General features: G+C 56.6%; 10 protein-coding genes across 10 annotated transcripts; 3 read left to right on the forward strand and 7 right to left on the reverse strand.

The window, feature by feature from the left end:
* Nucleotides 1–518: 518 nt before the first annotated feature.
* PHSY_004073 (hypothetical protein) lies at nucleotides 519–1,703 on the reverse strand (the record flags this gene model as incomplete). Its single annotated transcript, XM_012334690.1, has 1 exon — nucleotides 519–1,703. One exon carries the CDS (start codon nucleotides 1,701–1,703, stop codon nucleotides 519–521), a length of 1,185 nt encoding a protein of 394 aa, XP_012190080.1.
* Nucleotides 1,704–2,751: 1,048 nt separating this feature from the next.
* On the reverse strand, nucleotides 2,752–5,070 carry PHSY_004074 (hypothetical protein; the record flags this gene model as incomplete). The annotated part of the gene is made up of 1 exon (XM_012334691.1): nucleotides 2,752–5,070. One exon carries the CDS (start codon nucleotides 5,068–5,070, stop codon nucleotides 2,752–2,754), a length of 2,319 nt encoding a protein of 772 aa, XP_012190081.1.
* Nucleotides 5,071–5,131: 61 nt separating this feature from the next.
* PHSY_004075 (hypothetical protein) lies at nucleotides 5,132–6,472 on the reverse strand (the record flags this gene model as incomplete). The annotated part of the gene is made up of 5 exons (XM_012334692.1): nucleotides 5,132–5,225; nucleotides 5,389–5,556; nucleotides 5,653–5,870; nucleotides 5,946–6,068; nucleotides 6,149–6,472. 5 exons carry the CDS (start codon nucleotides 6,470–6,472, stop codon nucleotides 5,132–5,134), a joined length of 927 nt encoding a protein of 308 aa, XP_012190082.1.
* A 417-nt stretch (nucleotides 6,473–6,889) lies between these two features.
* PHSY_004076 (5'-nucleotidase) lies at nucleotides 6,890–10,063 on the forward strand (the record flags this gene model as incomplete). Its single annotated transcript, XM_012334693.1, has 1 exon — nucleotides 6,890–10,063. The coding sequence occupies one exon, from the start codon at nucleotides 6,890–6,892 to the stop codon at nucleotides 10,061–10,063; it is 3,174 nt and encodes a 1,057-aa protein (XP_012190083.1).
* A 16-nt stretch (nucleotides 10,064–10,079) lies between these two features.
* On the reverse strand, nucleotides 10,080–13,560 carry PHSY_004077 (hypothetical protein; the record flags this gene model as incomplete). The annotated part of the gene is made up of 2 exons (XM_012334694.1): nucleotides 10,080–10,195; nucleotides 10,368–13,560. 2 exons carry the CDS (start codon nucleotides 13,558–13,560, stop codon nucleotides 10,080–10,082), a joined length of 3,309 nt encoding a protein of 1,102 aa, XP_012190084.1.
* Nucleotides 13,561–14,036: 476 nt separating this feature from the next.
* On the forward strand, nucleotides 14,037–14,345 carry PHSY_004078 (hypothetical protein; the record flags this gene model as incomplete). The annotated part of the gene is made up of 1 exon (XM_012334695.1): nucleotides 14,037–14,345. One exon carries the CDS (start codon nucleotides 14,037–14,039, stop codon nucleotides 14,343–14,345), a length of 309 nt encoding a protein of 102 aa, XP_012190085.1.
* A 661-nt stretch (nucleotides 14,346–15,006) lies between these two features.
* On the reverse strand, nucleotides 15,007–18,219 carry PHSY_004079 (potential fungal zinc cluster transcription factor; the record flags this gene model as incomplete). The annotated part of the gene is made up of 2 exons (XM_012334696.1): nucleotides 15,007–17,979; nucleotides 18,151–18,219. The coding sequence occupies 2 exons, from the start codon at nucleotides 18,217–18,219 to the stop codon at nucleotides 15,007–15,009; spliced, it is 3,042 nt and encodes a 1,013-aa protein (XP_012190086.1).
* A 407-nt stretch (nucleotides 18,220–18,626) lies between these two features.
* PHSY_004080 (hypothetical protein) lies at nucleotides 18,627–19,370 on the forward strand (the record flags this gene model as incomplete). Its single annotated transcript, XM_012334697.1, has 1 exon — nucleotides 18,627–19,370. The coding sequence occupies one exon, from the start codon at nucleotides 18,627–18,629 to the stop codon at nucleotides 19,368–19,370; it is 744 nt and encodes a 247-aa protein (XP_012190087.1).
* A 723-nt stretch (nucleotides 19,371–20,093) lies between these two features.
* PHSY_004081 (hypothetical protein) lies at nucleotides 20,094–21,273 on the reverse strand (the record flags this gene model as incomplete). Its single annotated transcript, XM_012334698.1, has 2 exons — nucleotides 20,094–20,377; nucleotides 21,216–21,273. 2 exons carry the CDS (start codon nucleotides 21,271–21,273, stop codon nucleotides 20,094–20,096), a joined length of 342 nt encoding a protein of 113 aa, XP_012190088.1.
* Nucleotides 21,274–21,777: 504 nt separating this feature from the next.
* On the reverse strand, nucleotides 21,778–23,565 carry PHSY_004082 (ATP binding protein; the record flags this gene model as incomplete). The annotated part of the gene is made up of 3 exons (XM_012334699.1): nucleotides 21,778–21,864; nucleotides 21,980–23,314; nucleotides 23,509–23,565. 3 exons carry the CDS (start codon nucleotides 23,563–23,565, stop codon nucleotides 21,778–21,780), a joined length of 1,479 nt encoding a protein of 492 aa, XP_012190089.1.
* Between the last annotated feature and the right edge of the window lie 15 nt (nucleotides 23,566–23,580).

Below are 23,580 nucleotides of genomic sequence, written 5' to 3' on the forward strand. Positions count from 1 at the left end.
CAACCTCGGCTTTTCATTTCTGCAAACAGCTGGACGACCCAACCTCGTGTCCACAAGACACCACCAGCGGTCGCTCACCGTCGCTCTGGAGCGCACCTCAATCGCACCTCCACCCGACCTCGCCTCTGGCACCTCCTCCTGACAAATCAGCCGAGGAAAACATCTTATCCGCCTTCTACACGCGTCCACCTACCACACCTTCGATCCCAACGACAATGCGTACGGTCACCCCTCGCCAGCGCGAAAAGTTCTTCCGTCGAGTCGCGCGCGATGATGCGTTGGAACCGTCGCTCCAGCAGAACCGGTTGAATGTGTTGGGTGGAGTGCTGGCGACGTTGTGTGCCGGATATATGGTGTTGGTGGCGGACTTTGGGCAACCGGAGGGGAGCAAGAATTGTTTTACGGATTTGAGGAGCTGGGTGTGGGGTGACCAAGGGCCGCCCAAGCTGTTCTGAAGTTTCTCTCGCGTTGGCAATAGATACGATTAAGTTCTAAGATTGGGGAAAAGTGACGAGTGATCATGAGCGCTGGAGAGCTCGACGTAGACATTTCAACCGATACGCGTAGAACCGCTTCCTGACCGAATCTGCCACGCACAACCGAGTGATCAACAGTTCCGCCTCCTCCATCACCTGCTGCTGCTCCTCGTTCTGCCCCGCTCGTTCGAAGAGACAGTCGAACCACCACTCGAGTGCACCGACCGATGCGCGACCCATGACGTCGACGCTCGCATCGCGCCTCGCCTCCTCCTGACTCGAAACCAGCGTCTTGGCCCACTCGAGGTTCTCCCGCATCGGTCTCGCCAGCTCTGCGGGAAGAGCGGTGTGCAGTGCTCGTAGGTAGGACCATGCGCTGGCGTTGTTCGGAACGTGAGCCAGCGATGTTTTTGCGTATGCCTTTTCGTACTTGATTTTGTTTCGAAGCGATTCCAGCTTCGTCGACGGTGTGGAACTGGACGAGGTAAGACCGTACCGCCCGAAAAGGACGAACCAACGGTGGTTCCAGGCGCTGTTGTTCCGAACGTCCTCCTGCAACAGCCGGTCGACATAGTCTACCTCTGCATCCCAGAGCTCTGGGAACGAAGCTGCACCTTTACTGCCCACCGCTTTTTCCTGCTGCTCTTGCGCCAAGTTGAGACCGCCAAAGTGTGCCAGCACCCACTGACGATACCCCCAGGTATGGTAGTTCTTCGCATCCTTTGCCAGGTTCTCCTCTACAAACTCGAGTTCCCCCGTCGGATCTCCGAGTGCGGAAACAACGATCCGTCGGTGCTGCCACACCTGATACGACTTCATGTTCCTATGTGCCAGTTGATCCAACCACTTCAACTCGGCTGCAAGCACCTGCGCTCGTTGGGACTCGAGTTCGGGCGAGTGGAGCAGTATGAGCGCGCGGTACTGCCAGACGCTAAAGTGCGATGGGTTGAGGGTGATTATGTGCGTGGTGAGCGCGAGTGCTCTTGAGGAAAGCTCCAGACCGGCGAGAGGGGCGGTGAGGGTGGAGTGCGAGTTGGTGCTCGTCAAGGTGCGGTAGAGAGACATGGCGGAGGAGTAGGTGGGAGCGTACAGGATCGGACACATCGGTGAGGCAGGATCGGATTGCGGAGTGGGGTGGAGGTCGGACCATGTTGAGGAGGATGCGTCGAAGGGGAGGTAGGGTGCGCAGAGGGTGTCGATGATGTTGGTGGAAGTTGCGGCTGTCATGTTGAGCGGGGGGTGTGGTGGAGGAGAGAGGGGTGGGTCGAGTGCAGCCCGGGATGCTTTTATACGGTGTTGCTTGGTAGGTGGAGTGGTAAGATCGACAAGGAGGTTCCCTTTGTGTCCAGCATCGACCTTTGCAGGCGTGGGAAACCGAGACGACGATGCGAGTGCGAGAAGAACAAAGGAGTTGACCGTGTGACAGAGTTGGACAGCTTCGTGCACATTAGTACAAAGGGCTTTCCCAAAATGACTTTTATAATTTTAATAAAAAAAAGAACGCGCTTTGTGTCGAGATCAACACCAACACCATCTCTCTTTCCTCCCCTCCACCATCTCTCAGCCCTCAAGCACCATGTCGACAACCACCGCACAACCCGCACTGGCACCACCAACCTCCTCCGCCGCAACAAGCACCTCCTCACACACGGGCGGCGACAAGGCACCAACGCCTTCGGAAGCGCTGCAGGCACCGGACATCTCCTCCCCGCACCAGCTGATCGATTGGGTCGACACGGTGTTGGGTCAGCTGGAGACGAGGTTCGACGACATGAATGGTCAGGTCACTGCCAGGAGTGAGTTATCGGACGAACGTGTGGTGGTAGCGTAGAGTAATTAGAGTCGTACTCACGGTTCATATTTCAATGGAAACAGTGAACGAGATGAGCAATCGCATCGACGCTCTTGAGAGCTCGATACAGGGTACGTACCAACAGTAACATTCGAATACCAGGTCCTGGAGAGGAACAGTGACCTTCATCACGATCTATCTCGGGGCTCACAGATCTGATCCACGGCACACTAGCGCCCGTACCGTCAAACCCCTCCGATGCCGCTTAGCATCTCCCCTTGCTACGATACGAGTTTTCACACTCAAGATACCACGTCCGCTCGGACCTAGGACTCTCCTTCCTACACTGTACAATACATGCTCTCATTCGCAACACCTTGACTCAAAACACACCCGAAAGCAGCGTCACGACTGTTGGTGTAGTGACAAGGGACCCTTTACAGCATACAGATATTTGAACCTCGAAAAGACATTTCGTCATGCTTACACCGCTGCCATCGATGGCGGTGGCGGCGGAGGAGGAACCCTCCGCGCCGCGCTCACATTCACGTCCCTGCTCTTCCTCGCCTCGTCCTTTCGCCTCTGCCTCGTCTGCCGACGCGCTTTCCTTCTCTCCAACTCGGCATCGATGCTCGCCATGGCTCGAACGAAGGTTTGCTTTTCAAGGCCCTTGACATCCTCAGTTTGAGACTGGAGGCATTGATCGAACAGCTGGGAAAGGTAGGTAAAGGGTAGTTGTGATCGGGACCAGATCTTGCGGATGGTTGATGGTGATAGCGACGTGGACCGAGATGGCGGGTTTGATTGTGCTGCAGGGTGATTTGGTCGCGTAGTGCTTCCGGCGGTGGCTGTGGTGGTGGTGGAAGATGGATCGGATTCAAACCACCCTCTCAGTGCTTGTACGCCGCCACTTGCTTTCCTCTCTCCAACCTCCTCGCTCTTCAGATTGTTCGCCTTGGCACGACCGAGTTGTCCCCTTGTCCTTCTCTTTTCCTCCTGTTGACGAAGCAGTGTCTCGAACAAGGCCTCAAACCTCCTCATCGCCTTTTCATCCTGTGGCTCCTTCAACATCCCTCCGCCGACCGCTTTACTCGCGACCACACCCACTTCTGCCAACTGAACTGCCCTACCTACCCCCCACAACGAAGCCTCACCATCTGCTCCGGTCGCTGTCAGCCCCGAACCGGCACTACCGCTCCTACTCATGTACTGCTGCTTCGAGGGTGCGCCATCAGCCAGCGATCTCGTCCCACTTGCAGCCCCAGTCGACTTGAACATGGGTAACGCAGACGCAGCCGTCCCAATCAGCGAGCTCACCATCCCCGCTCCCATGCCTCCTGCTGCCGGACTCGGACCGGCCGCACGACTCGCCGCACCATTGTTCGCTGTGATAGATCGACCACGGTTGGGCGGTGGAAGCTGCGTCGAATGATCCGAGTGCAGATCGGACTCGAGACTACGTTTCAACTCTCCACTAGCATCATCGCTAAGACTTATGCTTGTGAAAACGTTGCTTCCCGTCTTCCTGTGGGCGCTCGCTGGAGTACCTGTGGTCGAGCCGGACGTGCTTCCACCGCCGGTGAGACTGCGCTGATGGTGGGCTGTACCGCGAGTCGAGGTGTTTTGTCGTGGCGATGCTGCTGCTGCTGTCGGCTCGTAGGCAGTGGTACCAAATTTGAAGCCTCCCGCAGCTCCGTCAAACGTTTTCGCCGGTCTTGGAGGTGGGACCGGAGCGGTCGGCTTTTGTGGAACGAGGGGAGGTGCACGCTTCATCGGGCTGCTCTGCCTCGCCCTGTACGCTGCTTCTCCAGTATGCCCCCTCTCCGCCTGACTCAACGTCGCACTCCTGGGTGGCAGCGCAGGTGGGGTCATGCTACCTTCCAGCCCACCCTGAGAACCTCGTTTACCGCCCGGTGTATAGGTCGCGTAAGCCACCAATCCGGTTTTCGGTTTGACTTTTGAAGTGGTCGGCGGCAGTTGTCCAAATTCCGAGATTGTCGGACTCGGTGCCAAGGTCGTCGGTCGAGGTGGCAACCTGGGTGTGATCGAATTGGCAGAGTTGGTCGACGAAGCGCTACCCTTTCGTGAAGGTACTTGCGGGGGTACAAGGGAAGCATTGGAATCGGTGGTGGACGATCGCGTTTGAGACCGCTCCATAACCGCATGCGCGAACATGTCGTCTTCGGCGCTGGTGTCTAGCATATGTTGCGACGAGGGACTTTCGGTTCGTTGAGAGACGTCTTCCGAATCGAACAAGCCGCGAAGTCGACCTGGCGGAAATGGACTGGATCGACCGGAAGCAGGGGCCGAATTGCCGCTGCCTGCTTCCTGCTGCGTGACCGATCTGCTCCTAGATCGATTCAAAGGGCTGGCCGTACGACTGATGTTTCTAGGTAGAGTTTTGCTCATCAGCTCGTTGAGACTAGTACCGCTGCCCGATTTTCGCAGCCCAAAGGGAGTCGAGAAGACGGGTGAGGGTGCACTGAGCATGCCCGATGCCGAAGTAGTTGGTTGCAAGATAGGCGAAGAAGCTGTGCTGGGCGAGGGAGGCATGAAATTGTCCGAGTTGTTGCGGATACGTGGGGTTGAGGATGCGCGTGAGACGGGGTCTTGACTGGACGAGGGACGTGCAGGCGTTCGCGGAGGAGGTTGTCGTGTTGTGGGGGGTGGTGCGACGCGCGGTTTGGGTGAGTGTATCGCATTGGAGGAGGAGGAAGAAGAGCTGTTCTGTTGGAAAGCCGCGAGTGCAGCGCGGAAGTTGATGGGTTTGGAGCCGTCATCTGGGCTGTCTGGCGTTGCCATGGTAAGGAGCGTAGGGCCGGGCGTGGGCGTGGCTATGTGTGGTGTGCACAATGGTCGGTGGCTAGAGTGTCGTTAGAAGTTGTCGCGTCGTGGGAGAAGTCGTAGTCAGCGAGAGTGAATATACATTGTTTCGGAGCCGAACATTGGTCTGCAGGCTGAGGGTGAGAAAGATGGTAAAGGGTAGGGGATGTTGGAAGGAATGAAGTATGATGTGTGAAGGGAAAGAGTGTTGGACAAACACACATCGTGCGAGGTTGACGTTGGGGTCGCGCGCTGTAGACTGATCCTGTGCCCTGAATTTTGCATGCGCTAACTTACAGCTGAAGCGAGTCTTTGTGGAGGCGAGCAACTCCAAAACGCCGAACACGATCCTTAATGTTCTCGCTTTGCTTGCTCATTCGACTGCTCTCATCACGAATCACACTCGACGTCTTCCCTTTAGCCACTGGCGAGGTGACATGTGGGATGCAATCGAAGTGGGTATGACTGAAATGGCATAGTGATACATGGGACTTTCATGCTCATATCAACAGAACCACCAACAACAACAAGAACAGGATCACCACCAAGATCCATACACACCATCCACCCAGCCTCTCATCGCTGATTCTCACCACCTCGTCCATCTTGCTCATCGCTTTGCCCAGCCTGCCTTGACTCTGATCCACTTCTGAATCGAAGGCGTCGATGATTTCGATCTGTTCGCCGATCTCTTGACCCATCATGCCTGCTTGATTGCGGAGCGAGCTGAGCGTGGATCCGATCTTATCGAGCGTAGAGTCCTGCCGTGACATGAGCATCTGTTGACACAACACGCAAAAGGGTCAGAGGGGGTCGGAAACGTGTACGACGAAGTTTCGGTGAGAAAGACGTACCTGCTGCTGTTCGCGCTCGAATGCTTCCGTTGCATCCTCGTCCGCGTCATCGAGGTCGATCTTGACCGAATCGAATCTGTCTCTTCCGCCCGGTGGTGAGCTTTTGACCACTTGTGACAGTGCCTGTTTGCGAATTCGTCGTAAAGAGTCAGCATAACCGCCTTTCTTCCAGGCTGAAAACTGCGACTGTGCAGGGAACACACCTTGACTTCCGCCTCGCACTCAGCAACGAACGCCTTTCTGCTTCTCAGCTCTTCCGGTGACACTCCGAATCTCTCTGGTCCACTACGTTCCACCACAAGCACGCTCTGTTTCACATCCTCGACGTCCTGCCGCAATCCTTCGATGGCATCCGATAACCGGTCGTGTGCTGATTCGACGTCTCCCGAGTTGGTCGCGGATGAAGAGGAAGACGCATGTGCTTGTGACCGCGAGACCAGTTGTCGATAGGATTGGGATAGCGAGCGCGCTGATGAGAGCGACGATTTGAGGTCCGAGGCGAAATCGTGGTATGGATCTCGTGACATGATCCGTGATCAAGCTCCAGCCGTCAGACCTTTTTAAGGGAAAGAGAAAGCTGCGAAGTGCAATCAACAACAATCCAGAAGCAGAGAAGATGCCGGTGATGGGGTATGAGCGTCCAGCTAGGATGTCGGTCGAGTATGATGTTGGTGTGCGACAAGGTGGAGCCCGATGATGGAATGCTGCGAAAGGCGCGTGTGTGAATCGGGTGGGCACATTTCGCACCACAAATCGAGCACGGACCCTTGAGAAGGTTTCTCAACCTGCAACACTTTCGGCAACGTTCTTCCGGCTCATCAACCACCACCACCACCACCACCACCACAATCACGATCATCGTCGCACCTGATCTGTCAGACTCAGCTGCTGACGACGACTCACATCGCATGCTCACCCTGCTCTAGCTCTAAAGCATCGCAAACATGCCGGTCACACTCCCCATCATCCACTTCAACGACGTCTACCGTGTTCGACAGAAGGACAAAGCCTCGGGCGGAACCATCGGAGCAGACCAGTTCGCAGCAAAGATTCAGTCCATCCGCGAATCATGGGGCGAGCCATCCGACATCTCCAACCTCCCTCCACCGCCATCAGCCCCCTCATCCTCTGGCTCACGCGACTGGACATCACATTCCACCTCACGTCAACGCAAAGGTCTCGTACTCTTCAGCGGCGATCTCTACTCCCCTTCGGTCGAAAGTAGCGTCACAAGAGGAACGCACTTGATCCCCGTCATCAACGCCATGAACCTCGACTGTGCCTGTCTGGGCAACCACGACTGGGATTTCGGGTATCCGCACTTGCAAACGTTGATGACGCAGAACAACTTCCCGTGGCTATTTTCGAATGTGGTTGATCGTTCAGCGAAGAGCGAAGAGGAGAACAAGGACTGCAGCAATTGGGATGAGGACTTTTTGGACGACGATGCGCAGGTGGAGGGAACGTTGAGGTACTGGACCACGGTGGTGCAGGGTGTCAAAGTAGGATGCATCGGTATCGTGGAAAAGGAATGGATCGCTACCGTACCCAGCTTCCCCGAAGGATTCGTCTACAGGAACATGATCAAGACCGCCGACAAACTCAGTCGCACCCTCCGCGATCCACAAGGCGAAGCCTGCGAACTCATCATCGCCATCACCCACAGCCGTCTACCCAACGACATCGACTTTGCCAATGCCGTCGGAGCCGTTTCCAACCCGGATCCAAACTCGCACGGCGTCGATCTCGTCCTCGGTGGTCACGATCACATCTACTACGTCGGCAACGGAGCTTCCGACTACAGCGGCGACGAGTTCCCGCGCGGCGAACCGGGTACGGAGAAGGACGAGAGAGCCATGGTGGTGAAATCCGGAACCGACTTTCGCGACCTCTCCGAGCTACGTCTCGAACTTTCCGATGTCGACGATTCGGCTGTCCGCAAGAGGACGATTCTGTCACTCGGCGTGAAACGATATCGTGCATCCCCCACCGATCCGAGCTCGCCCGAACTCAAATCGATGCTCGACGATCTGCTCGCCAAAATCTCCAAGTCTACATCGCAAAGCGTCGCCTACACACTCACGCCCTGGGACGTGCGTTCCGAAAAAGTGCGGACCGACGAATCCGCCTTCGGAAACTTTGTCGCCGACGTGCTCATGAATTCGTACGAGGAGGTGCTGCGCGAACGCGACAATCGAGGCGAGCTGAACGAGAACCGACCTTCGCACGCGCGGGAAGTCGATTGTGCCATCATCTGCGGTGGAAGTCTGCGCGGGGATCAGCTGTACGGTCCCGGGAAGATCGCGTTGAGCGATGTGCTGGAGATCCTGCCGTTCGAGGATGCGGTGGTGTGCAAGGAGTTGAAGGGGAGGGATATCTGGGAGGCGCTGGAGAACGGGTTGTCGATGTACCCGAAGCAGGAAGGGAGATTTCCGCAGGTGGCCGGATTGATGGTCAAGTGGGACTCGAGGAAGGAACCAGGCAAGAGGTTGGTGAGTGTCGAGCTGTTGGACAACCCGCTGGATACGCCAAAGGAAGGGGAAGGTGAGGAGGACGTCGGCAAGTTGAGGAGGTTTTCCGTGACGAAGTTGCCAGAAGGAGGGTACGATGTGGAAGTTCACCGACCCGCGTTGGTCAGTAGAGGCCCTTTGGAGATGGACAAGGTCTACCGAGTCGTGACGAGGGAATACCTGGCCGAAGGGTACGATGGATTCGAAGCTTTGAAAAGGGGAGAGTTCGTGGTGGATCACGAGAATGGGCAGCTCATGTCGGCGATCGTCAGGAAATTCCTGCTGGGTGCGAGCTACCTGTGGCGCATGAAGCAGATGCGCAGGTTGCAGGCCGAGAACGCTGCGAACCTCTCTGCTTCGGGGAGCCCTGGTTCGGGAGCGGATCAGCTCGATTCCGCAGACGCGCATCACAGCGAAAGCGGACACAAAGATCGCGACGTCGATACGCTGAGCAAACGTACACGCATCGCCATCTCACGTGCACGTTCGCTGAATCTCCTCAAACGCTCCATGAAGCATTCCCCGGGCGAAGCGCCGACGACACCGATCAAGCAAACTCCGATGGGACGATCCGGCTCGCTCGACAAGGACACCTGGCGTATGGTCGTCGACCAGTCACCTGGCGGATTCCGAGACGCGCTGCACGTCGGAGGTTCCGAACATCATTCTCAGTTCGACCGCGTGCACAGGCGGTTCAACGAACCGCTGTCCTCGGACTCGAAGGACGTCGCTCCGACTTCGTCGCACGCTGCGACGCGCACCTTCGACTCGGACGCAGCGACCGAGACCGGACCGCCAGCAGCGAAACGCATCCGATCTGAAGAGACACCGGAGAACGCGCTGTTCGACCCGACGCTTGCCTCCGGGTTGCTCGCGCAGATCAAGGAGCTGCTCGCGCTCGTCCTGCGGGCAGCTTCTCCCGACGGGAAACTCTACAACCCTCCCACCGACGTCGGATCGAAGTCGACACAGCAGGACGAGGAAGTGGAGTCCAGCGGAGCCAACATCGCCCTCGGCAGCATGGCCGTGGATGAAGCCGATGCAGACGCTACACTTTCCTTCCTCACCACCGCCGCCCACACCGCTTCCTCCTCGAACAAGGGAAGCGCTACTCAGCTATCCCAGGAGATCGTCGACAAAGCAACCCAGTTGAGATCCACATTCGCAACACTCGAGAAAGCGGCCAAAGATCTTCCCGGTGGAATGGACATGGGTCTGCAGGAGCAGGAACGGTTGTTGCAGGTCTTGGAAAGGTTCATCGCTAGACAGGATGAGAGTTTCGCCGAACTGAAGAAGGACGAACGCAAGGTGGGGAAGGGGGCGATCGCATCGGGGAGTTTCAGGCATGGAGCGGTGGCGTCCAGTTCGTTCCATCTGGATGAGGGGCAGATGGAGAAGTTGAGGTCGGATATCCGGGCTTCCGCTGCGACGGGCACGGAGAACGGGACGGAGGTGAAGGGGAACAGTGGAAAGGACTCGGACGCAAAGAAGGTCGGAAATGGAAAGGCTCAGGAGGAGGAGGACGATACGTCGAACCTGGCTTTCGTGTCACCCCTTGTCGACGGTCGCTTGATCGACGTCGCTCGTCAACAACCATCTTCCACCTAGATCCCCCCTGCCAGTCTCACCCACATCCACTCAAAGTCACAATCCACACAAACCCACTCTTTCCCACACCACAGTTCTCCGTATGCGTTTCTTCCTCTTCCGCACCACAAGTCCGATTTCCCTTTCGCCGTTCTGCGCAATCACAGATACAAACTCGGACTGAAAATGATACTCCCTTCGCGCTCCAACATCCCCAGCGCCCGCTCAAACTTCTCCGCCAACCCCTCATTTCCGATCGCCCTACTCGCCTGCACCAGCTGCCGTATCAACTCCTGCAACCTGCGCATGCACCTGATAATGCTACCTTCAAACACGTCCGTCAGCTTGCAGATCTCGGCAAACTTGGCGCCGTTGCACCACTGCATCACCAGATCCATGAGCTCCACCTTGAAGCTCGAGACGTACTCCTCCTCGACCAGCGGCAGCTTGGATTCGATCGAGACTTTGGCGATGCGTCGTGCGGTCTCCTGCATGATGCGCAGCGGAGAGGCGAGCGTTTCGTTGAGACGCGTTTGGGTGGTCGATTTCTCGCCGAATACGAAGCACGACAGAAGCGCAGCGCACTGCGCCGGGGTGAGGTCGTTGAAGACTCCGTTGAAGATCATCTCGGTCAGCAGGAGTTCGTCGCCCGTCGAGATTTCGCACGCCACTCGACCCTTTTTCTCCACCACATCGTCGCCCGTCGTAAACCCGAGCCTCCTCAACACCCTCTTGCGGCATTTGAGTTCGTCCAGTTGCAGGACTGAATGCGCCGCAGCAATCTTTCGCGCGATACCGTCGACGAGCTGTTGCGCCTCTTGCTTTTTGGAGTACGCTGCATAGAGTCTTGGCAGATCCTTGTCGTTTCGCAACGGAGAGGAGGAAAGCTTGTCGTCGAGGATCTTGATCTTTTCGACGAGATGGGCGAAAGATTCGTCCTTGATCTTCATATCCTTGATCGGGTCGAGAAGAGGTACGCCCTTGGGGAAGCGACGTTTGACTTCGACCAGGTTCTTGCGCACCGTCTCGCGGGGCTCCGTGGGGCGCAGATCCTTCGCCAGGAAGATGCGAATCCCGGAAAGCGCTTGAATCGTCGACAGCAGGACGGGAACCACCACCATCTCTCCCTTCTTGCCCTCTGGACACGGCAAAAAGTTGCTCGGTGCGTCGTTCTTCGACTTCTTATCCGACGAGGAGCTGGATCCCGAACCGGAGGCACAGTGCAGCAGCACATCCACCACATAGTGATTTTGTGGTGGAGCGTTCGGATCGATCGCCGGCCCTCGCTTACCCGGCGTGTTCGGCAGACGCTTCTCATACGAAACAACGGCACCCCAACCAAAGTCGAGGTCGTCATGACACACTTTGACCAGTCGTCCCGGCTGCAAGAACGGCAGCACGTACGACGGATGCGTTACCACCGTCTGAACGTCCGTACGCAGCGTCTCGAGCTGGTGCTTCACGTCGTAGTACTCTGCCACCTCTTCCTCGCGCTCCACCTTGATCAGATCGCGCTGCTCTTCCGCCGCTTTCTGCTCCGCCTCGAGCGCAGGCACCGAAGCAGCGTTCTGGAACTGGAAGAAACATCGTTCCAGCATGTACTCGGGCGAGATACCCTCCACGCGCATGAGATTGAGGATCATATTGTATCCAAGATGGAAGGCCGAATTGAGTCGATCGGCCTCACCTTTGACCATGGTCTTGGCAGCACTCGGTTCCAGCTTTTCGTCAAACATCATGATGACGATACCGCGGTCGTCGAGGCCACGCCGTCCGGCACGACCGGACATCTGGATGAATTCGCCCGAGGTGAGGTTGCGGAACTCCTTACCGTCCCACTTGTTGACGGCGGTGAAGACGACGGTCTTGGCGGGCATGTTGAGACCGATGGAGAAAGTTTCGGTGGCAAAGAGGACCTTGATGAGACCTTCTTGGAAGAGGATCTCGATGACTTCCTTGAGGATGGGCAGGAGACCGCCGTGGTGGATGCCGATGCCGCGACGGAGGAGTGGCAAGATGTGCTCGATCTGAGGCAAGCCTCGGTCTTCTTCGGACAAGGCGTTGATGGCGTTGGTAAACACGGTGGATACCATCTCCTTTTCGTCGTCGGTGTTGAATTCGAGCTTGCTCATCTGCAACGCGAGCGCCTCGCATTCGCGCTTGGAGAAGGCAAAAACGATGACGGGGTTGTAGTTCTTGACCATGATCATCTTGACGATCTTGTAGATGTCGGATGGACCCTTCTTGCCTGCATTGCCGCCCTTCTTGACCTGACCACGACGCTTTCCGCCTCCAGCATTGGGATCGGCCACATCTTCGCCCTTGGAGTCGGCAAGCGCACCCATCGCCTTTTGAAAGTTGTCTTCTCGGAAGGTGCCGCGCTCGTCGACGACGAGGTGAATGCCTTCGCCTCCTTGTGGAAAGAGGTAGTGTTGCAGAGGCGTGGGTCGGAAATCGGTGTAGACGACGTGGCAGGGCTGAGCATGTGTGTGGGCGATCCACTCTGCGAACTGCATGGCGTTGGGGATGGTGGCCGAAAGGAAGACGTAGCGCACCTTGCGTGGAAGTAGAATGATGGTCTCTTCCCAGACGACACCACGCTCTTTGTCGCGCATGTAATGAATCTCGTCAAAGACGACCCAGGCGACCTCGCGCATGATCTCGGAGCCGCGGTAGAGCATGGAACGCAGAATCTCGGTGGTCATGACGAGACAGGAAGCTGAAGGGTTGATGGTGACATCACCGGTCATGAGACCGACGTCGCCGAACTCGGCGGTGAGTTCACGGAACTTTTGGTTGGAGAGCGCCTTGATGGGAGAGGTGTAGACGACACGTTGACCGTTCTTGAGACATTGGGCGATGGCGTATTCGGCCACGACTGTTTTACCTGCCGAGGTGTGTGCAGAGACGAGGACCGACTCGTTGCGTTCGATACAGGAGACTGAGTTGCGCTGGAAAGGGTCGAGAGTGAACTTGTACTCTTTTGCTGGCGGATCGTTGGGGATGTGCTGTGAGAGTGGTACGTAGGGGTAGTCGGGTGGAAGTGCGACCTGGTGACGGACCGAGTGGGTGACGTGCATCCTTTTCTCTGCGGCATTTGATTCGGCAGTGGCCGAGGCAGCAGTAATAGCTTCACTCGCCGCATCTGCAGAGTTGGACGGAGCCGCGAGACCATTGTCAACTGGTATGGCCTGAGTAGCTTCGGCAGTGAACTCATCTGTGACCACAGTAGGGACGGGGGCTGACTTGTCGGAGACTACACTGAGCTTCTGACGTTTGGAAGGGCCTGCTTCGACTTCGTCTGATACAGCATCACCATTGGTCTCTGGCTGAGATGTCGGGTTCCCATTTTGAGAGGAAGATGCGTCCTTTGCCTTCGAGGCAGAGGAAGAGCTAGCTGCGGCTGCTGCTTTGTTGCGCTTGCGCTGTTTCTTGGATGGCGAGGAACCGGACGAGGCTGCCGGGCTGGGTGCGGCGTCCGCAGGAGCTAGAAAGTCGAACAAGCCGTCAGGATCCATCTCGACTTGTAGACGAGGATGCTCGTGGGTGATGGTGCAGGAAAGAGAACGGTGATGATGGCTGACCAGCGCATCTGACCAGCTGACTGACACGCAGTTGCTGCTTTTTTGGTTGTCACTCGGCTCAGCTTGGACCCGTTTGGCTTCAGAATCACAAAAATTCTTGGAGTAAAATTTCGAGGTTGCAGCTCCACTCAGACTTGGTTGTGAGAATTGTCATGCTTATGTACTGCGCCCGTGTTCGATCTAACAACGAACACCCAGGGCTCCGTGATCGACCCTCTCTGTGTCTGCTGCGCGTGGCCACGCATTCACATTTCTTGACAGTCTAGCAGCCCCGAAGCGACACACGGACCCGCAACTTCTCCACTTTGTCTCTGCTCTCGTCCTCCTCAGCACCACCATTCTTTCTTCTTACACCTGCCACTACTTCTCCAAACATGAGCTCATCATCGCAACCCCAGAAGCAGCATCAGATGGAGCCGAGCTACGTGCTCGTGCCGCCGCAGTACGCTTCCCACACCTCGGTCTCCACCAACTCGTCGACGTCACATCCCGTCTATGCCGGTGTTCACGATACCATGCGACACGGTCTCAACAACGTGCTTCATCAGGTATCTACCCACTCGCACCATCCGATTCAGAACAGGCTCGAGTACTGGAATGCGACGCAGGACAACTTGAAGCTCACCATGCAGCGAAACATTCACGGCATCGGAGCACCAGCACATACCTTGATGGAGAGGAAGATCGTCAGCTACGTACGTATTGCGGCGAGGCGTTGATACTACTGTCGGCTGATGTTGAACTGTGACTGACCTTTTGCGCTTCGTTCCGGTCCACTTTTCGTCGCACACAGAACCCAGCATTCGATCCAACTCGAAGCTCAAACTCCATCTCCAAGCTTCACCTCGACATCCTCAACGGTGACGACGAGCGTATCGAACCTCGCGATTTCCTTCCTTGTAAGTCCCGTTCACCCTTTTGATTCCCGCAATCACGACCCGGCTACTGACCATCGCGATCTCGACTTGGTTGCAACCTTGCTCTTTGACTCAATCGCAGCTGAAATCTCGGCGGACATCCCCAACATGCACTCCGTCATGGAACGCCGTCTTGGCCTCTAATTCCTCCTCATGTCTCGTTTCCACTTCCTGTACTATTAGCATCCTACATCTTAGCAACGTCTTTTTTCTTGATACTAGGCTGTGCTTTGCTTCTTCGAGGAGATTGATCGAGGCAACAGATCGTTAAAGTTGCGGCGCAGAACAGACATACCCGCGTCCAAAACGTCGGTCCATCTTACAATCTCACCACAAAGTCGTAATCGCCACCTCACAACGTCATCATCGTCCCACCTCGCTCTCCAACTCACATGCACTCGAACGCAAACAACAACTTTGCAAAGATCTTGCATAATCTTGTGATTTCACCTCCTTCCTTGCACTACTTCGGATTAGGCATGCTAGTCAACCCACTCGGCGGCTGCTGATACCTCTTTGCCCAATTCCACCGCTCCTGTCGATACCTCAACGTCGTTTCCTCGGTGCTCCTCGCATGCGTGCTTCCCATCTTGGCCATCGCCTCGAGCAGCTCCAAAAACGCGTCTCCCGTGTCCCACAGTCCGCTCTCGATGTGCTCGTTGTTGAACTCGGGCAGCAGGTCGAACGACGCTGGATTCTTCCATCCAGGGTTCTCGTCGCCGTACGTGTCGATCCACGAGGTTCCTGCCACGTGCGCTTCGGCTGCCATGGCGTAGGCGTGCTGTGCGAACAGACGCAGATGACGCGGCCATCGTACCGCACGCAGAGACGCATCCATCGTCTTGCCCACCTCGTTGCCCGTCTTTTCCGCATCGCCACCCTTCCATGTCTCGGCTGCACCTCCCTCGATCGGCTCCAGAGCAGCGTCGCGGGCTCGATGCAGCGACAGCAGTCGCTTCGCCAAAGCGCCCGTCTCCCACAACACCGCCATCGACGCCTTCATCGGATGTCGAGAGAACTGCGGTCGAGGCAGAAGTTTACGCCCCTGGAAATCTCGCCCAGCCGCACTGTCATCCTCGCTCTCCGACTCGGGCGCCCACCCGCCTCCAGCAATCATTTCAAAGTTGGAGCGCTGCTCGTTCTTGGGCATGAGTGTAGAAGCGATCCGAAGCGACTTGTCCGTCCTCGCCGTCGTCCTCTCGGGGAATAGGAAGAAGAAAGCCTGGATCGACGTGAAAAGTCGATACATCAGCAACGCCAATATGCGGGCGTGCACAAAAGCCGCAACACGCAACGGCATCTCGGGTCCCTCGTACGTCACCGAGCCGATACGCTCTACGAGCCAGTCGAGTGTCGTCTCCATCTCAGTGATGGCGTGCTGCAGATCAGGCTCGGGTGAATGGCCCGTGCAAATGTCGGCGAGGGGCGTGTGCAGCAGACGAGTGAGTCGACCGTACGTGCGAAAGATAAGGTCGCGCGTCTGCGTCAAGTAGCCGTTGGAGGCCGGGTGAACTTTGGGAGTCCAGTTGGAGCCGTGGTGAATGTAGTCGTCCGCATCGGCCGGCTCGAATTCCATCGAGTAGAGGTCGAACTTGGGTACCTGCATCTCTGCGGTCTGCACCCAATATGCTGCTGTGACGATGAGCGAGACCTGTCTGCGGATGGCTTCGAGCTCGATGGGATCTTGAACCATCCTGCGCGTGTCTGCGGCGCGTGGCAATGGTGCTCGGGGATCGTCGGCGGTAGAGCCGCCCGATATCTCGAGCGCCTTCTGAAGCACTTCGGGCCCATCCCAAGGCGTCTTCCAGCTTTCCGAATCGGGCTTCGCGTCCAGCTGATGAAGTCGCCAACAGTAGGCCAAGCGGAAGAGCCACATCTTGCGCTGAACCAGGCCCTTGCTGCTCACACCATCCTCTCCTGCGCCCATCTCCAACAACATACCCGTCATGATCAGCCGAGGATCCACATCACCGCTGCGGATTTTTTGAAGCATGAGGTCGTTGGCCAGAGACCAACTGCGACGCGCAAACGACAGCATCTGCTTGCGATCATCGCCTTCGAGGCGGCCGTAGTTGTTGGCGCATCGCATGACGACGTCGCCGGCCTGCAGGTCGAGATCTTCGATGTTCATGCTATCCGGCAAGAGCAGCGCACGGTGTGCCAAGAAGGCCAAAAGAGCCAGCAGCACGTGCGCAGGCGGATCGCGTCCGCCGGAACCGGAAGCTGAGCCAAAGATGTAGCGAGAAGGGACCATCTTTTCGAACGAGTCGAGCGCTTCGAATTGCGAGATGGCGAGCGCCACAAACGGACGGTCCTTCTCGGAATAGTACGGCTTGAGGCGGTTGATGAGCATGGATTGGTCGTGGAAGCGCGAGTCGCCGTTGTCGCCGCCTGCAGGTGACAGCTTCGCGGCCGCATTGTAGTAGTTGACGCTGCCGTCTGACTGGGGCGACGCAGCGGGAAATCCGCCCGAGCCTTGCGAGTGTGCTGGCGACTCGCCCTGGCGGTACAACTCGGTGGGCGAGGTGCCCGCCGAATTTTGGGAGCGCCGCAAGCTCGAAACGCTGCTAGAGCGTGGATGACTGGCGCTGTCGGCCAGCGCATCCCACGCGCTTAACGACGCCTTGCTGACGCGATCCGGAGCATTTGCGTACTCGTAGGTGGTGCGTTTTAGCGGACGATCCTCGGTACCCATGGGTCGCGTGATATGCCCAGAGATGATGGGCGGCGAAAACGTCGAGACGGACGTGCTCGACTCTGGTTGGCGTGGGCCATAGGTGTAGGAACTGTACTCGGACGCTGAAAAGCTACCACTGTCGTTGGAGCTACGTTGATAGAGCTCCGGTCTGCCGCTGCCGTTGGAAGGGAATGGAGGATGTGCGGAGTTGTGCGAGCTGGACCCTACGGCTGCCAAGGCCGAAGTCGAAGGGTAGTCTACGTAGTGTGCAGCTCCATTGCCGTGGGGAGCCGATCCGGTCGCATCTGTCCAACCGTTTGCGTGTGCATGCGAAAGGCTGCTGTTGGTGTGGGAAGCCATGTTGTCCGGGGCTGTAAACGTGAAAGCAGTATCGTATGTGGTCGCCGGGCGATGTACGTGTTGCGTCTCGTCGAGAACTCGTTGCTGCGCTTCCATGTAGGCTGGACCGGCGCTAGCATGGCTGCGAGGTGCGCCTCCGCTGCCTGATGCTTCCGCACCAAACGCAGCGGCAAATGCGGCCTTCTTGCCCTTGGGACCGCGTGGCTTACGATTCCAATCGAATACGCAAAGTTCCTGCGCTTTTACCTGCACGAGTGCCTCGTCGATGGTGCCCGTTTGGAGCGTTGTTGCATTAATGGGGAGCATTGCGGTTTTGATGGTGGAAACGCATCCTGCGCACGGGTTTTGACCGTCGCATTTCGATTTGCGCTTGCGACATGGCTCACAAGCAGCCCATATCTGGAGTCGGTAAGAAAAGAAGTGTCGAACACAAGGCGAAAGGTTGTGTCAGTTTCACGTTTCGACCCGGCAAACGCTCGATTGCCCGCGAGAAAGAAGTCGGAACGATCTCCTCACACGAGATGCATGCACGAGACGTGGAATGCTGTGGTCGGGGTGAGAGCAACTTACCCTCTTACGCTTGTTGCCTGATGGGTCGGTGGCTAGATCTGGGCTGGATTCTTCCAGCTTGCCGCTCATCACTTCGGGCAAGCTACGCGCGGCTGACGTGCGCGAATGCGACAGAGTCTACGAATACGGCTGGACTCGAGACGTGCCGCCGTGGTTGGAGATGGCGAAATGATCAGCGGAGGATACCTTTGTCTGCTACCTGCAGCTTTGTGCACTTTGCTGCTGGTTTTCGAAGAGTGTCGAGAAATGAATAGTATCGGACAGCAAGCAGTATCGCCGATAGGCCACACAGCGGGGTGCTGATGCGAGATAGTGTTGCAGAGTGTGTGAGGTTGTTGGCTGGCTGCGGCAACCTTGTGGTTTAGTGATGGTAACGAGAGCTTGCGAGAACGGAGACGATGAGCTTGCGAGAACGGAGACGATGAGATTCCGTGAGCTTCAGCCGTGTGGTCTCGCGGCACGGACGTATCGCTGAGATGAGTGCCGTCTTGATGGCTTGTCTAGAGAGAGGAGAACCAGACACGGGCGTCGGCGGTAGCCTGCGCGGTGTGGTTCGGAAGGGACACCGACGTCGAGTTCAAATGACAAGGATCGAGGGCCGAAAAGATGATGCTGGTGCGGTGTCTGCGCAGCGAGTAAGGCAGAATCAACGGCTGAATCAGGGTGGCGTGGACGGTGACGAGGAAGAGGAGGTGGCCGACGAGAACTCAAAGAGCCGTGAAGGCACGGGTTGGAGGGTAAGAGGCAACTCCGCGGCTCAACAGGCTGAAGGTGAAAGAATTCTTGGAAAGTTGAGAAGCCAGGGCAGAGTCGATGTGACTGCTAAGCCGCAGGGAGCAGGGAGCAGGGAGCAGGGAGCAGGGAGCGTGATGGAGCGGAGGGACACGAAGAACAGGCTTGTGGAACACTTAGCGTCGCGGCTGAGATTCATTTGCAAACGCAAAGTCCGCCAGAAGAAGCACGGACTGTCGGCGCAGTCGACGCAGAATCGCACAGGACGCGGACGCAGAGTCGACGAGTACGACGAGGCGCAACCATGTGCTTCTGTGTGGCTGCCTGTGTGCCTGGCTTCCTTTCGATTCGAGCCTGTGAATTCAGCAGCCCACTGCACCGAGGGACATGCCACATGGGTTACTGTGCGAGGCAGAAGGACGAAGCCAGGTCTGGTGCTCAGGGAAGAGGCAGACCGGGAGCACGGCAGAGAGCGTTTGCAGGCATGACTTATCAGCGCCTCGAGAACATCCAAGACGAGGCTCGCGGCGAGCAGCCAAGCGAGGAAGCATGCCGCCATACCAAAACCTGTTGGATGGATGGATGCGTGCGGCGTCGCCTTCCTACCTGTGGTGCACTAGCCTAGTCAGGCGTGAACTCTGTCTCGTTCCGCTTCTGCAATAGTTAATGATGTTTCTGTTGGTTCGGATCGCCGAAAATTGAAAAAAGAAGCCAAACATCAGCAAGAGCAAACCGGCCAGAAGCCCTTTCGAGTCTGCACACTGCACCCGAACAGCGGAACGACGGAATGAACCCTTGCTCAGCGGAAGGTGCCGTCGGATGGAGGCGAAGGAACACGGAACCACGTCAAGCGAACCAATCCGCACAGAACGGGAAGCAGGCTGCTGCGTGCGGCAGCAGGCAGAGGCTTGGTGCAGCCGCTGTCTGCGCGTGGGCGTCTAAGCAGTCAAGCAGAACACACGAGAGGATTGTGTTTTCGCGAAAAAAAAAAAAAATAGCCTTGGCTCATACGCACGCCCAGCAAAACGCGGCTGAGGGGATGGAGGGGTCGGCACTAGGACACTCACGAGAGACCCTTGCGTTTTGTCCGCGACAGCCGTCTCGTGCCTTTGCTGCCCCTCTCGGCATTGCGGTGCTTCCCGTGGTTCGACATCCACACAAAAGAATCGACCTCGACGGGACATCCCGACGCCGAACTCACCGATTTCCAGTCACCCAATATTGGTTGACGTCGACGAGGCAGAAAGCTCGACCGTAGCCAGCGGGCACGCATTCGGCCTCTTTACACCATGCCGAGCCAGATACAGTCCGTAGGGCTGTTCAGGTGGCAATCCTTGAGCGACTTCAGCAAAGAGAAGCTGGTTCGGCAAGTGGTATCTTTCATTATCAACAACGCAGACCGAGATGCGGTCCTGCATCTTTTTTCGGTCGCGCCAAACCAAAGCTTTGATGCTACACACTGCTGCCAAGGTGCTTGCGGCTCCAGCTGCTCGTTCTAGCCGAAATTTGTTCTCTCAGGGTCAGAGACAGGGTTCAGATCCAGGGTCCTGAACCTCTTTGGTGACCTGACCTGCCAAATCGGAGCTTCTGCGTGAACACGAAAAGCACGATTGCCCTCAGAACTCGAGCACAAGACACGCGCATTCGACAGTGCAGCCATTTCGTCGGATGGTGCGGCGCGTTTCAGCAACTGCGTTGCTCTGCAATCACGGTGGAAGATGGCATTGCTTCACTTTTCGCAACTGAGGTTTTGCGACAACAGTAGGCGAGAGAAGCCTTCTACGGTTGACAAGTTTCGATCGCAAAGGTCGCAACCCCTTGTCAATCAATGGGTACAGAGATTCACGCTCGCGTGGCAACTTTTGCCGAGCTGCTGTTCCACTGCAACTTGGCGCAAATCTTGGGTTTCCACCGACAATTTTCCTGGCGGCGAGGTGACGACCGTCAGGCATTCTGTTCCAGCCTCACATGATCTCGGCACGCATACCTGCACAGCGCTCCCTGGTCCGTTCCCGTGTCTCTTCGGTCGACTGCGCCCTTCAGCAACGCCCATCTCTTTGTCTCTCGCCGCCTCTTTGGGCTTCTGCTTCGATCAAGGCGTCAAGTTCGATCTCAGATCCTGATTCTGCAAATTCATTGCAGCTCATTGCGAGAATGTAGCTCATTGAGAAGAATGACAGGAAGTTGGCCCGAGGCGGTCTCTTAGCCTTTCCTCCAAGGGCAAGTTTGGTATAGAGACCAAACTCCGCTCGACGTCGCCGTTCCTTTGGAATATGAAAAAGCGGCATTTGAAGTTGCTCTTCAGTTGCCTCGGATGCGTGTGGTCGACTTACGAGGCAGTTCCGAGCATAGCACGGCATCGAAGCCAATCAGCGCGACGGCAGGCGACATTCTCGAAAAGTTCGACGGCTCCTCGGTTTTGGTAGCAAGGACAACAAAGCGCATATCAGGTTAGGAACACACCACTGAACAACGTCCTGAGCTTGTCTTAAGAGGCATAATGGCGCTCCAACATTTGCCGGTCGGCATGAAATGTTTCGGTCTCGCCTCGACGCGGGGACGAAAGACAAAAACTAATTTGATCACGCCCGCAAACAATCGAGCGGCATATACGCGCTTGCCCCTCCAAGACGAGCTGATAGACGGTACAGGACACAGTCGCTGTGCCTGAAACGAGTCAATAGGTGATCACATCATGGTGCCATCGCCGCGGTATTCCGTCCCTTAAGATTGCCAGCCTTCTCGTTCGAGATGGAATTCCAAAGCCTCACAGACGATTAGACGAGTACGCCACCAGAGGAGAGCGTTTTCAGACGCAGCAGCATCCACAAGGCGGACATTGAACTCAATTCTGCCATTTGCGATTATTCTATCATAGGAAAGATTCGATCGACGCTATCCGGGCCGCGGCCAGACGGTGCCGTCGCCTCGGTCGTAGTCCGGTCCTGGGTATTCGTAATGTGGCTTTTCCTCGTCCGAGTCCTGTAACACAAAGGAGACAGCGGTGAGCGGTAAGCGATTAGTAAGCCCTTCGTATGACCCTGCATGGCAACGTCGGTTCTACATAAGCAGCCGAAAAGTTGTGCGAGACACTTACAGGTTCAATGATCTGACCGTCACCTTCGTATTCCTCGTCCATGTGCTTCGAGAGGTCTTCAGTCGACCGCGTGGCTGCTTTGCCTGGCTTTACCTGCGCCGAAGATGACTTTTTACCGACGTTCATGTCCTTCATCAGTCGAGCTAGCTGCTCCTTCTTGCTGGTCTCGCGTTTGGCGTCGCGCTGCTTTGCGAGTCGTTCGAGTTCGGGACGGTAATCGTCGAGGTATTCCTGGCGCGCCTCCTGCACCGCGGCCAAGAAGTCGTCCATCCCATCACCAGTGACCGACGATACACCGACAGCCCTCAAGTTCTTGTAGAATTCGTCGAGCACGAGGCTCATGCTGTTCATGAGGCTGTTCATGTAGCCTTGGCTTCCCTCGGTGTCGTAATCGCGCGCTTTCGGGTTGAGACCGTGCTGGGTGACCGTGGAGGAAGGATCGGTGGCATTGCCTGCAGACAAAGCTTCCTGGAACTTTTCAAAGTCTTGCATCCACTCGAGCGCAAACTGATGCGACTGTGCATCCGTCTTGTTGAACACGAGGATGAAGGGGAGCTTTGTTTTGTAGAGGATGCTGCAAGCGTAGAGCATGTTGCTCATGAACGTTGCTGGTGCCGTGGTCCTTGGCGTGTCGATGATGTAGGCGACGACGGTGGGCATGGAACTCGCCAGTGCATCGGTCACGATTGAGCCAGATGCGGACCAGGTAAAGATCTCGATCTGACCAGGTGTATCGAGCACGATATGGTCGACTTCCTTGGCGCGCTTCTCGAGGATGTTGAGCACTTGGTCGAATTTGGTGGTGAAGAGGTTGAGCGCAGTGAGAATACCGCCGTTGGGACCAAGGTTGTACTGCTCCATGACGCGTGCGTAGTCGACGGTATCTCGAATATCGACGTTGGGTTCGTAGCCGAGAGTTCCCACGGCAGGATCGAGGTTAACCATGTAAGGCGCGGTGGTCTGCGAGGCAGTAGCTGATGGTGAGTCTGACTGACCCTGCTGTCGTGCGTTTTGTTCATCTTGCTGGTCTTTTGCTTTTTCGTGGAGGTGATCGTGAAGGCTGGCGGTGAAGGTAGACTTGCCCGAACCGGCCATGCCGATGACAATGACAGAACTTGCCCTGGGAATGTCCGGGAGGAGACCAAGATGCGATGCCGCACTTGTGGGCGCAGGCGCAAAGCGCGACGATGATGCCGATGTTGACGCCATGCTGACTTGCGCAATGAGGACGGATGCAAATGGACGGAGCTGGATGGTGTTGCTCAAGCCTGTTATCTCAGTCGAGAAGGTCGAACCTGGAACCGCAACCCAAAAAAATTGTGACGGAACACGGAACTTCAGGAAAATGAGAAGAAAAGCAACAGGGAAGTGGAGCAATTTCCGAAAGCGGAGTGTGTCTGTGAGAAGCCCTTGTCTCTAACATGTACGGATTAAAATTACAGCTCGACGACAGAAGGAAGCAACCGAAACATTATTTTTAGCCGACAACCGAAAGACACACACGCACACGCCCATGCACGCGCACAAACCTCGAACAACGACACTCGGTCCCTTTCATCCGCACCATCTACACTTCCCCCTTTCATCCTCCTGCAACCACC

This window comes from Pseudozyma hubeiensis (assembly GCF_000403515.1).
Source record: "Pseudozyma hubeiensis SY62 DNA, scaffold: PHS38, whole genome shotgun sequence".
In the NCBI taxonomy this organism is placed as follows: Eukaryota; Fungi; Basidiomycota; class Ustilaginomycetes; order Ustilaginales; family Ustilaginaceae; genus Pseudozyma; species Pseudozyma hubeiensis.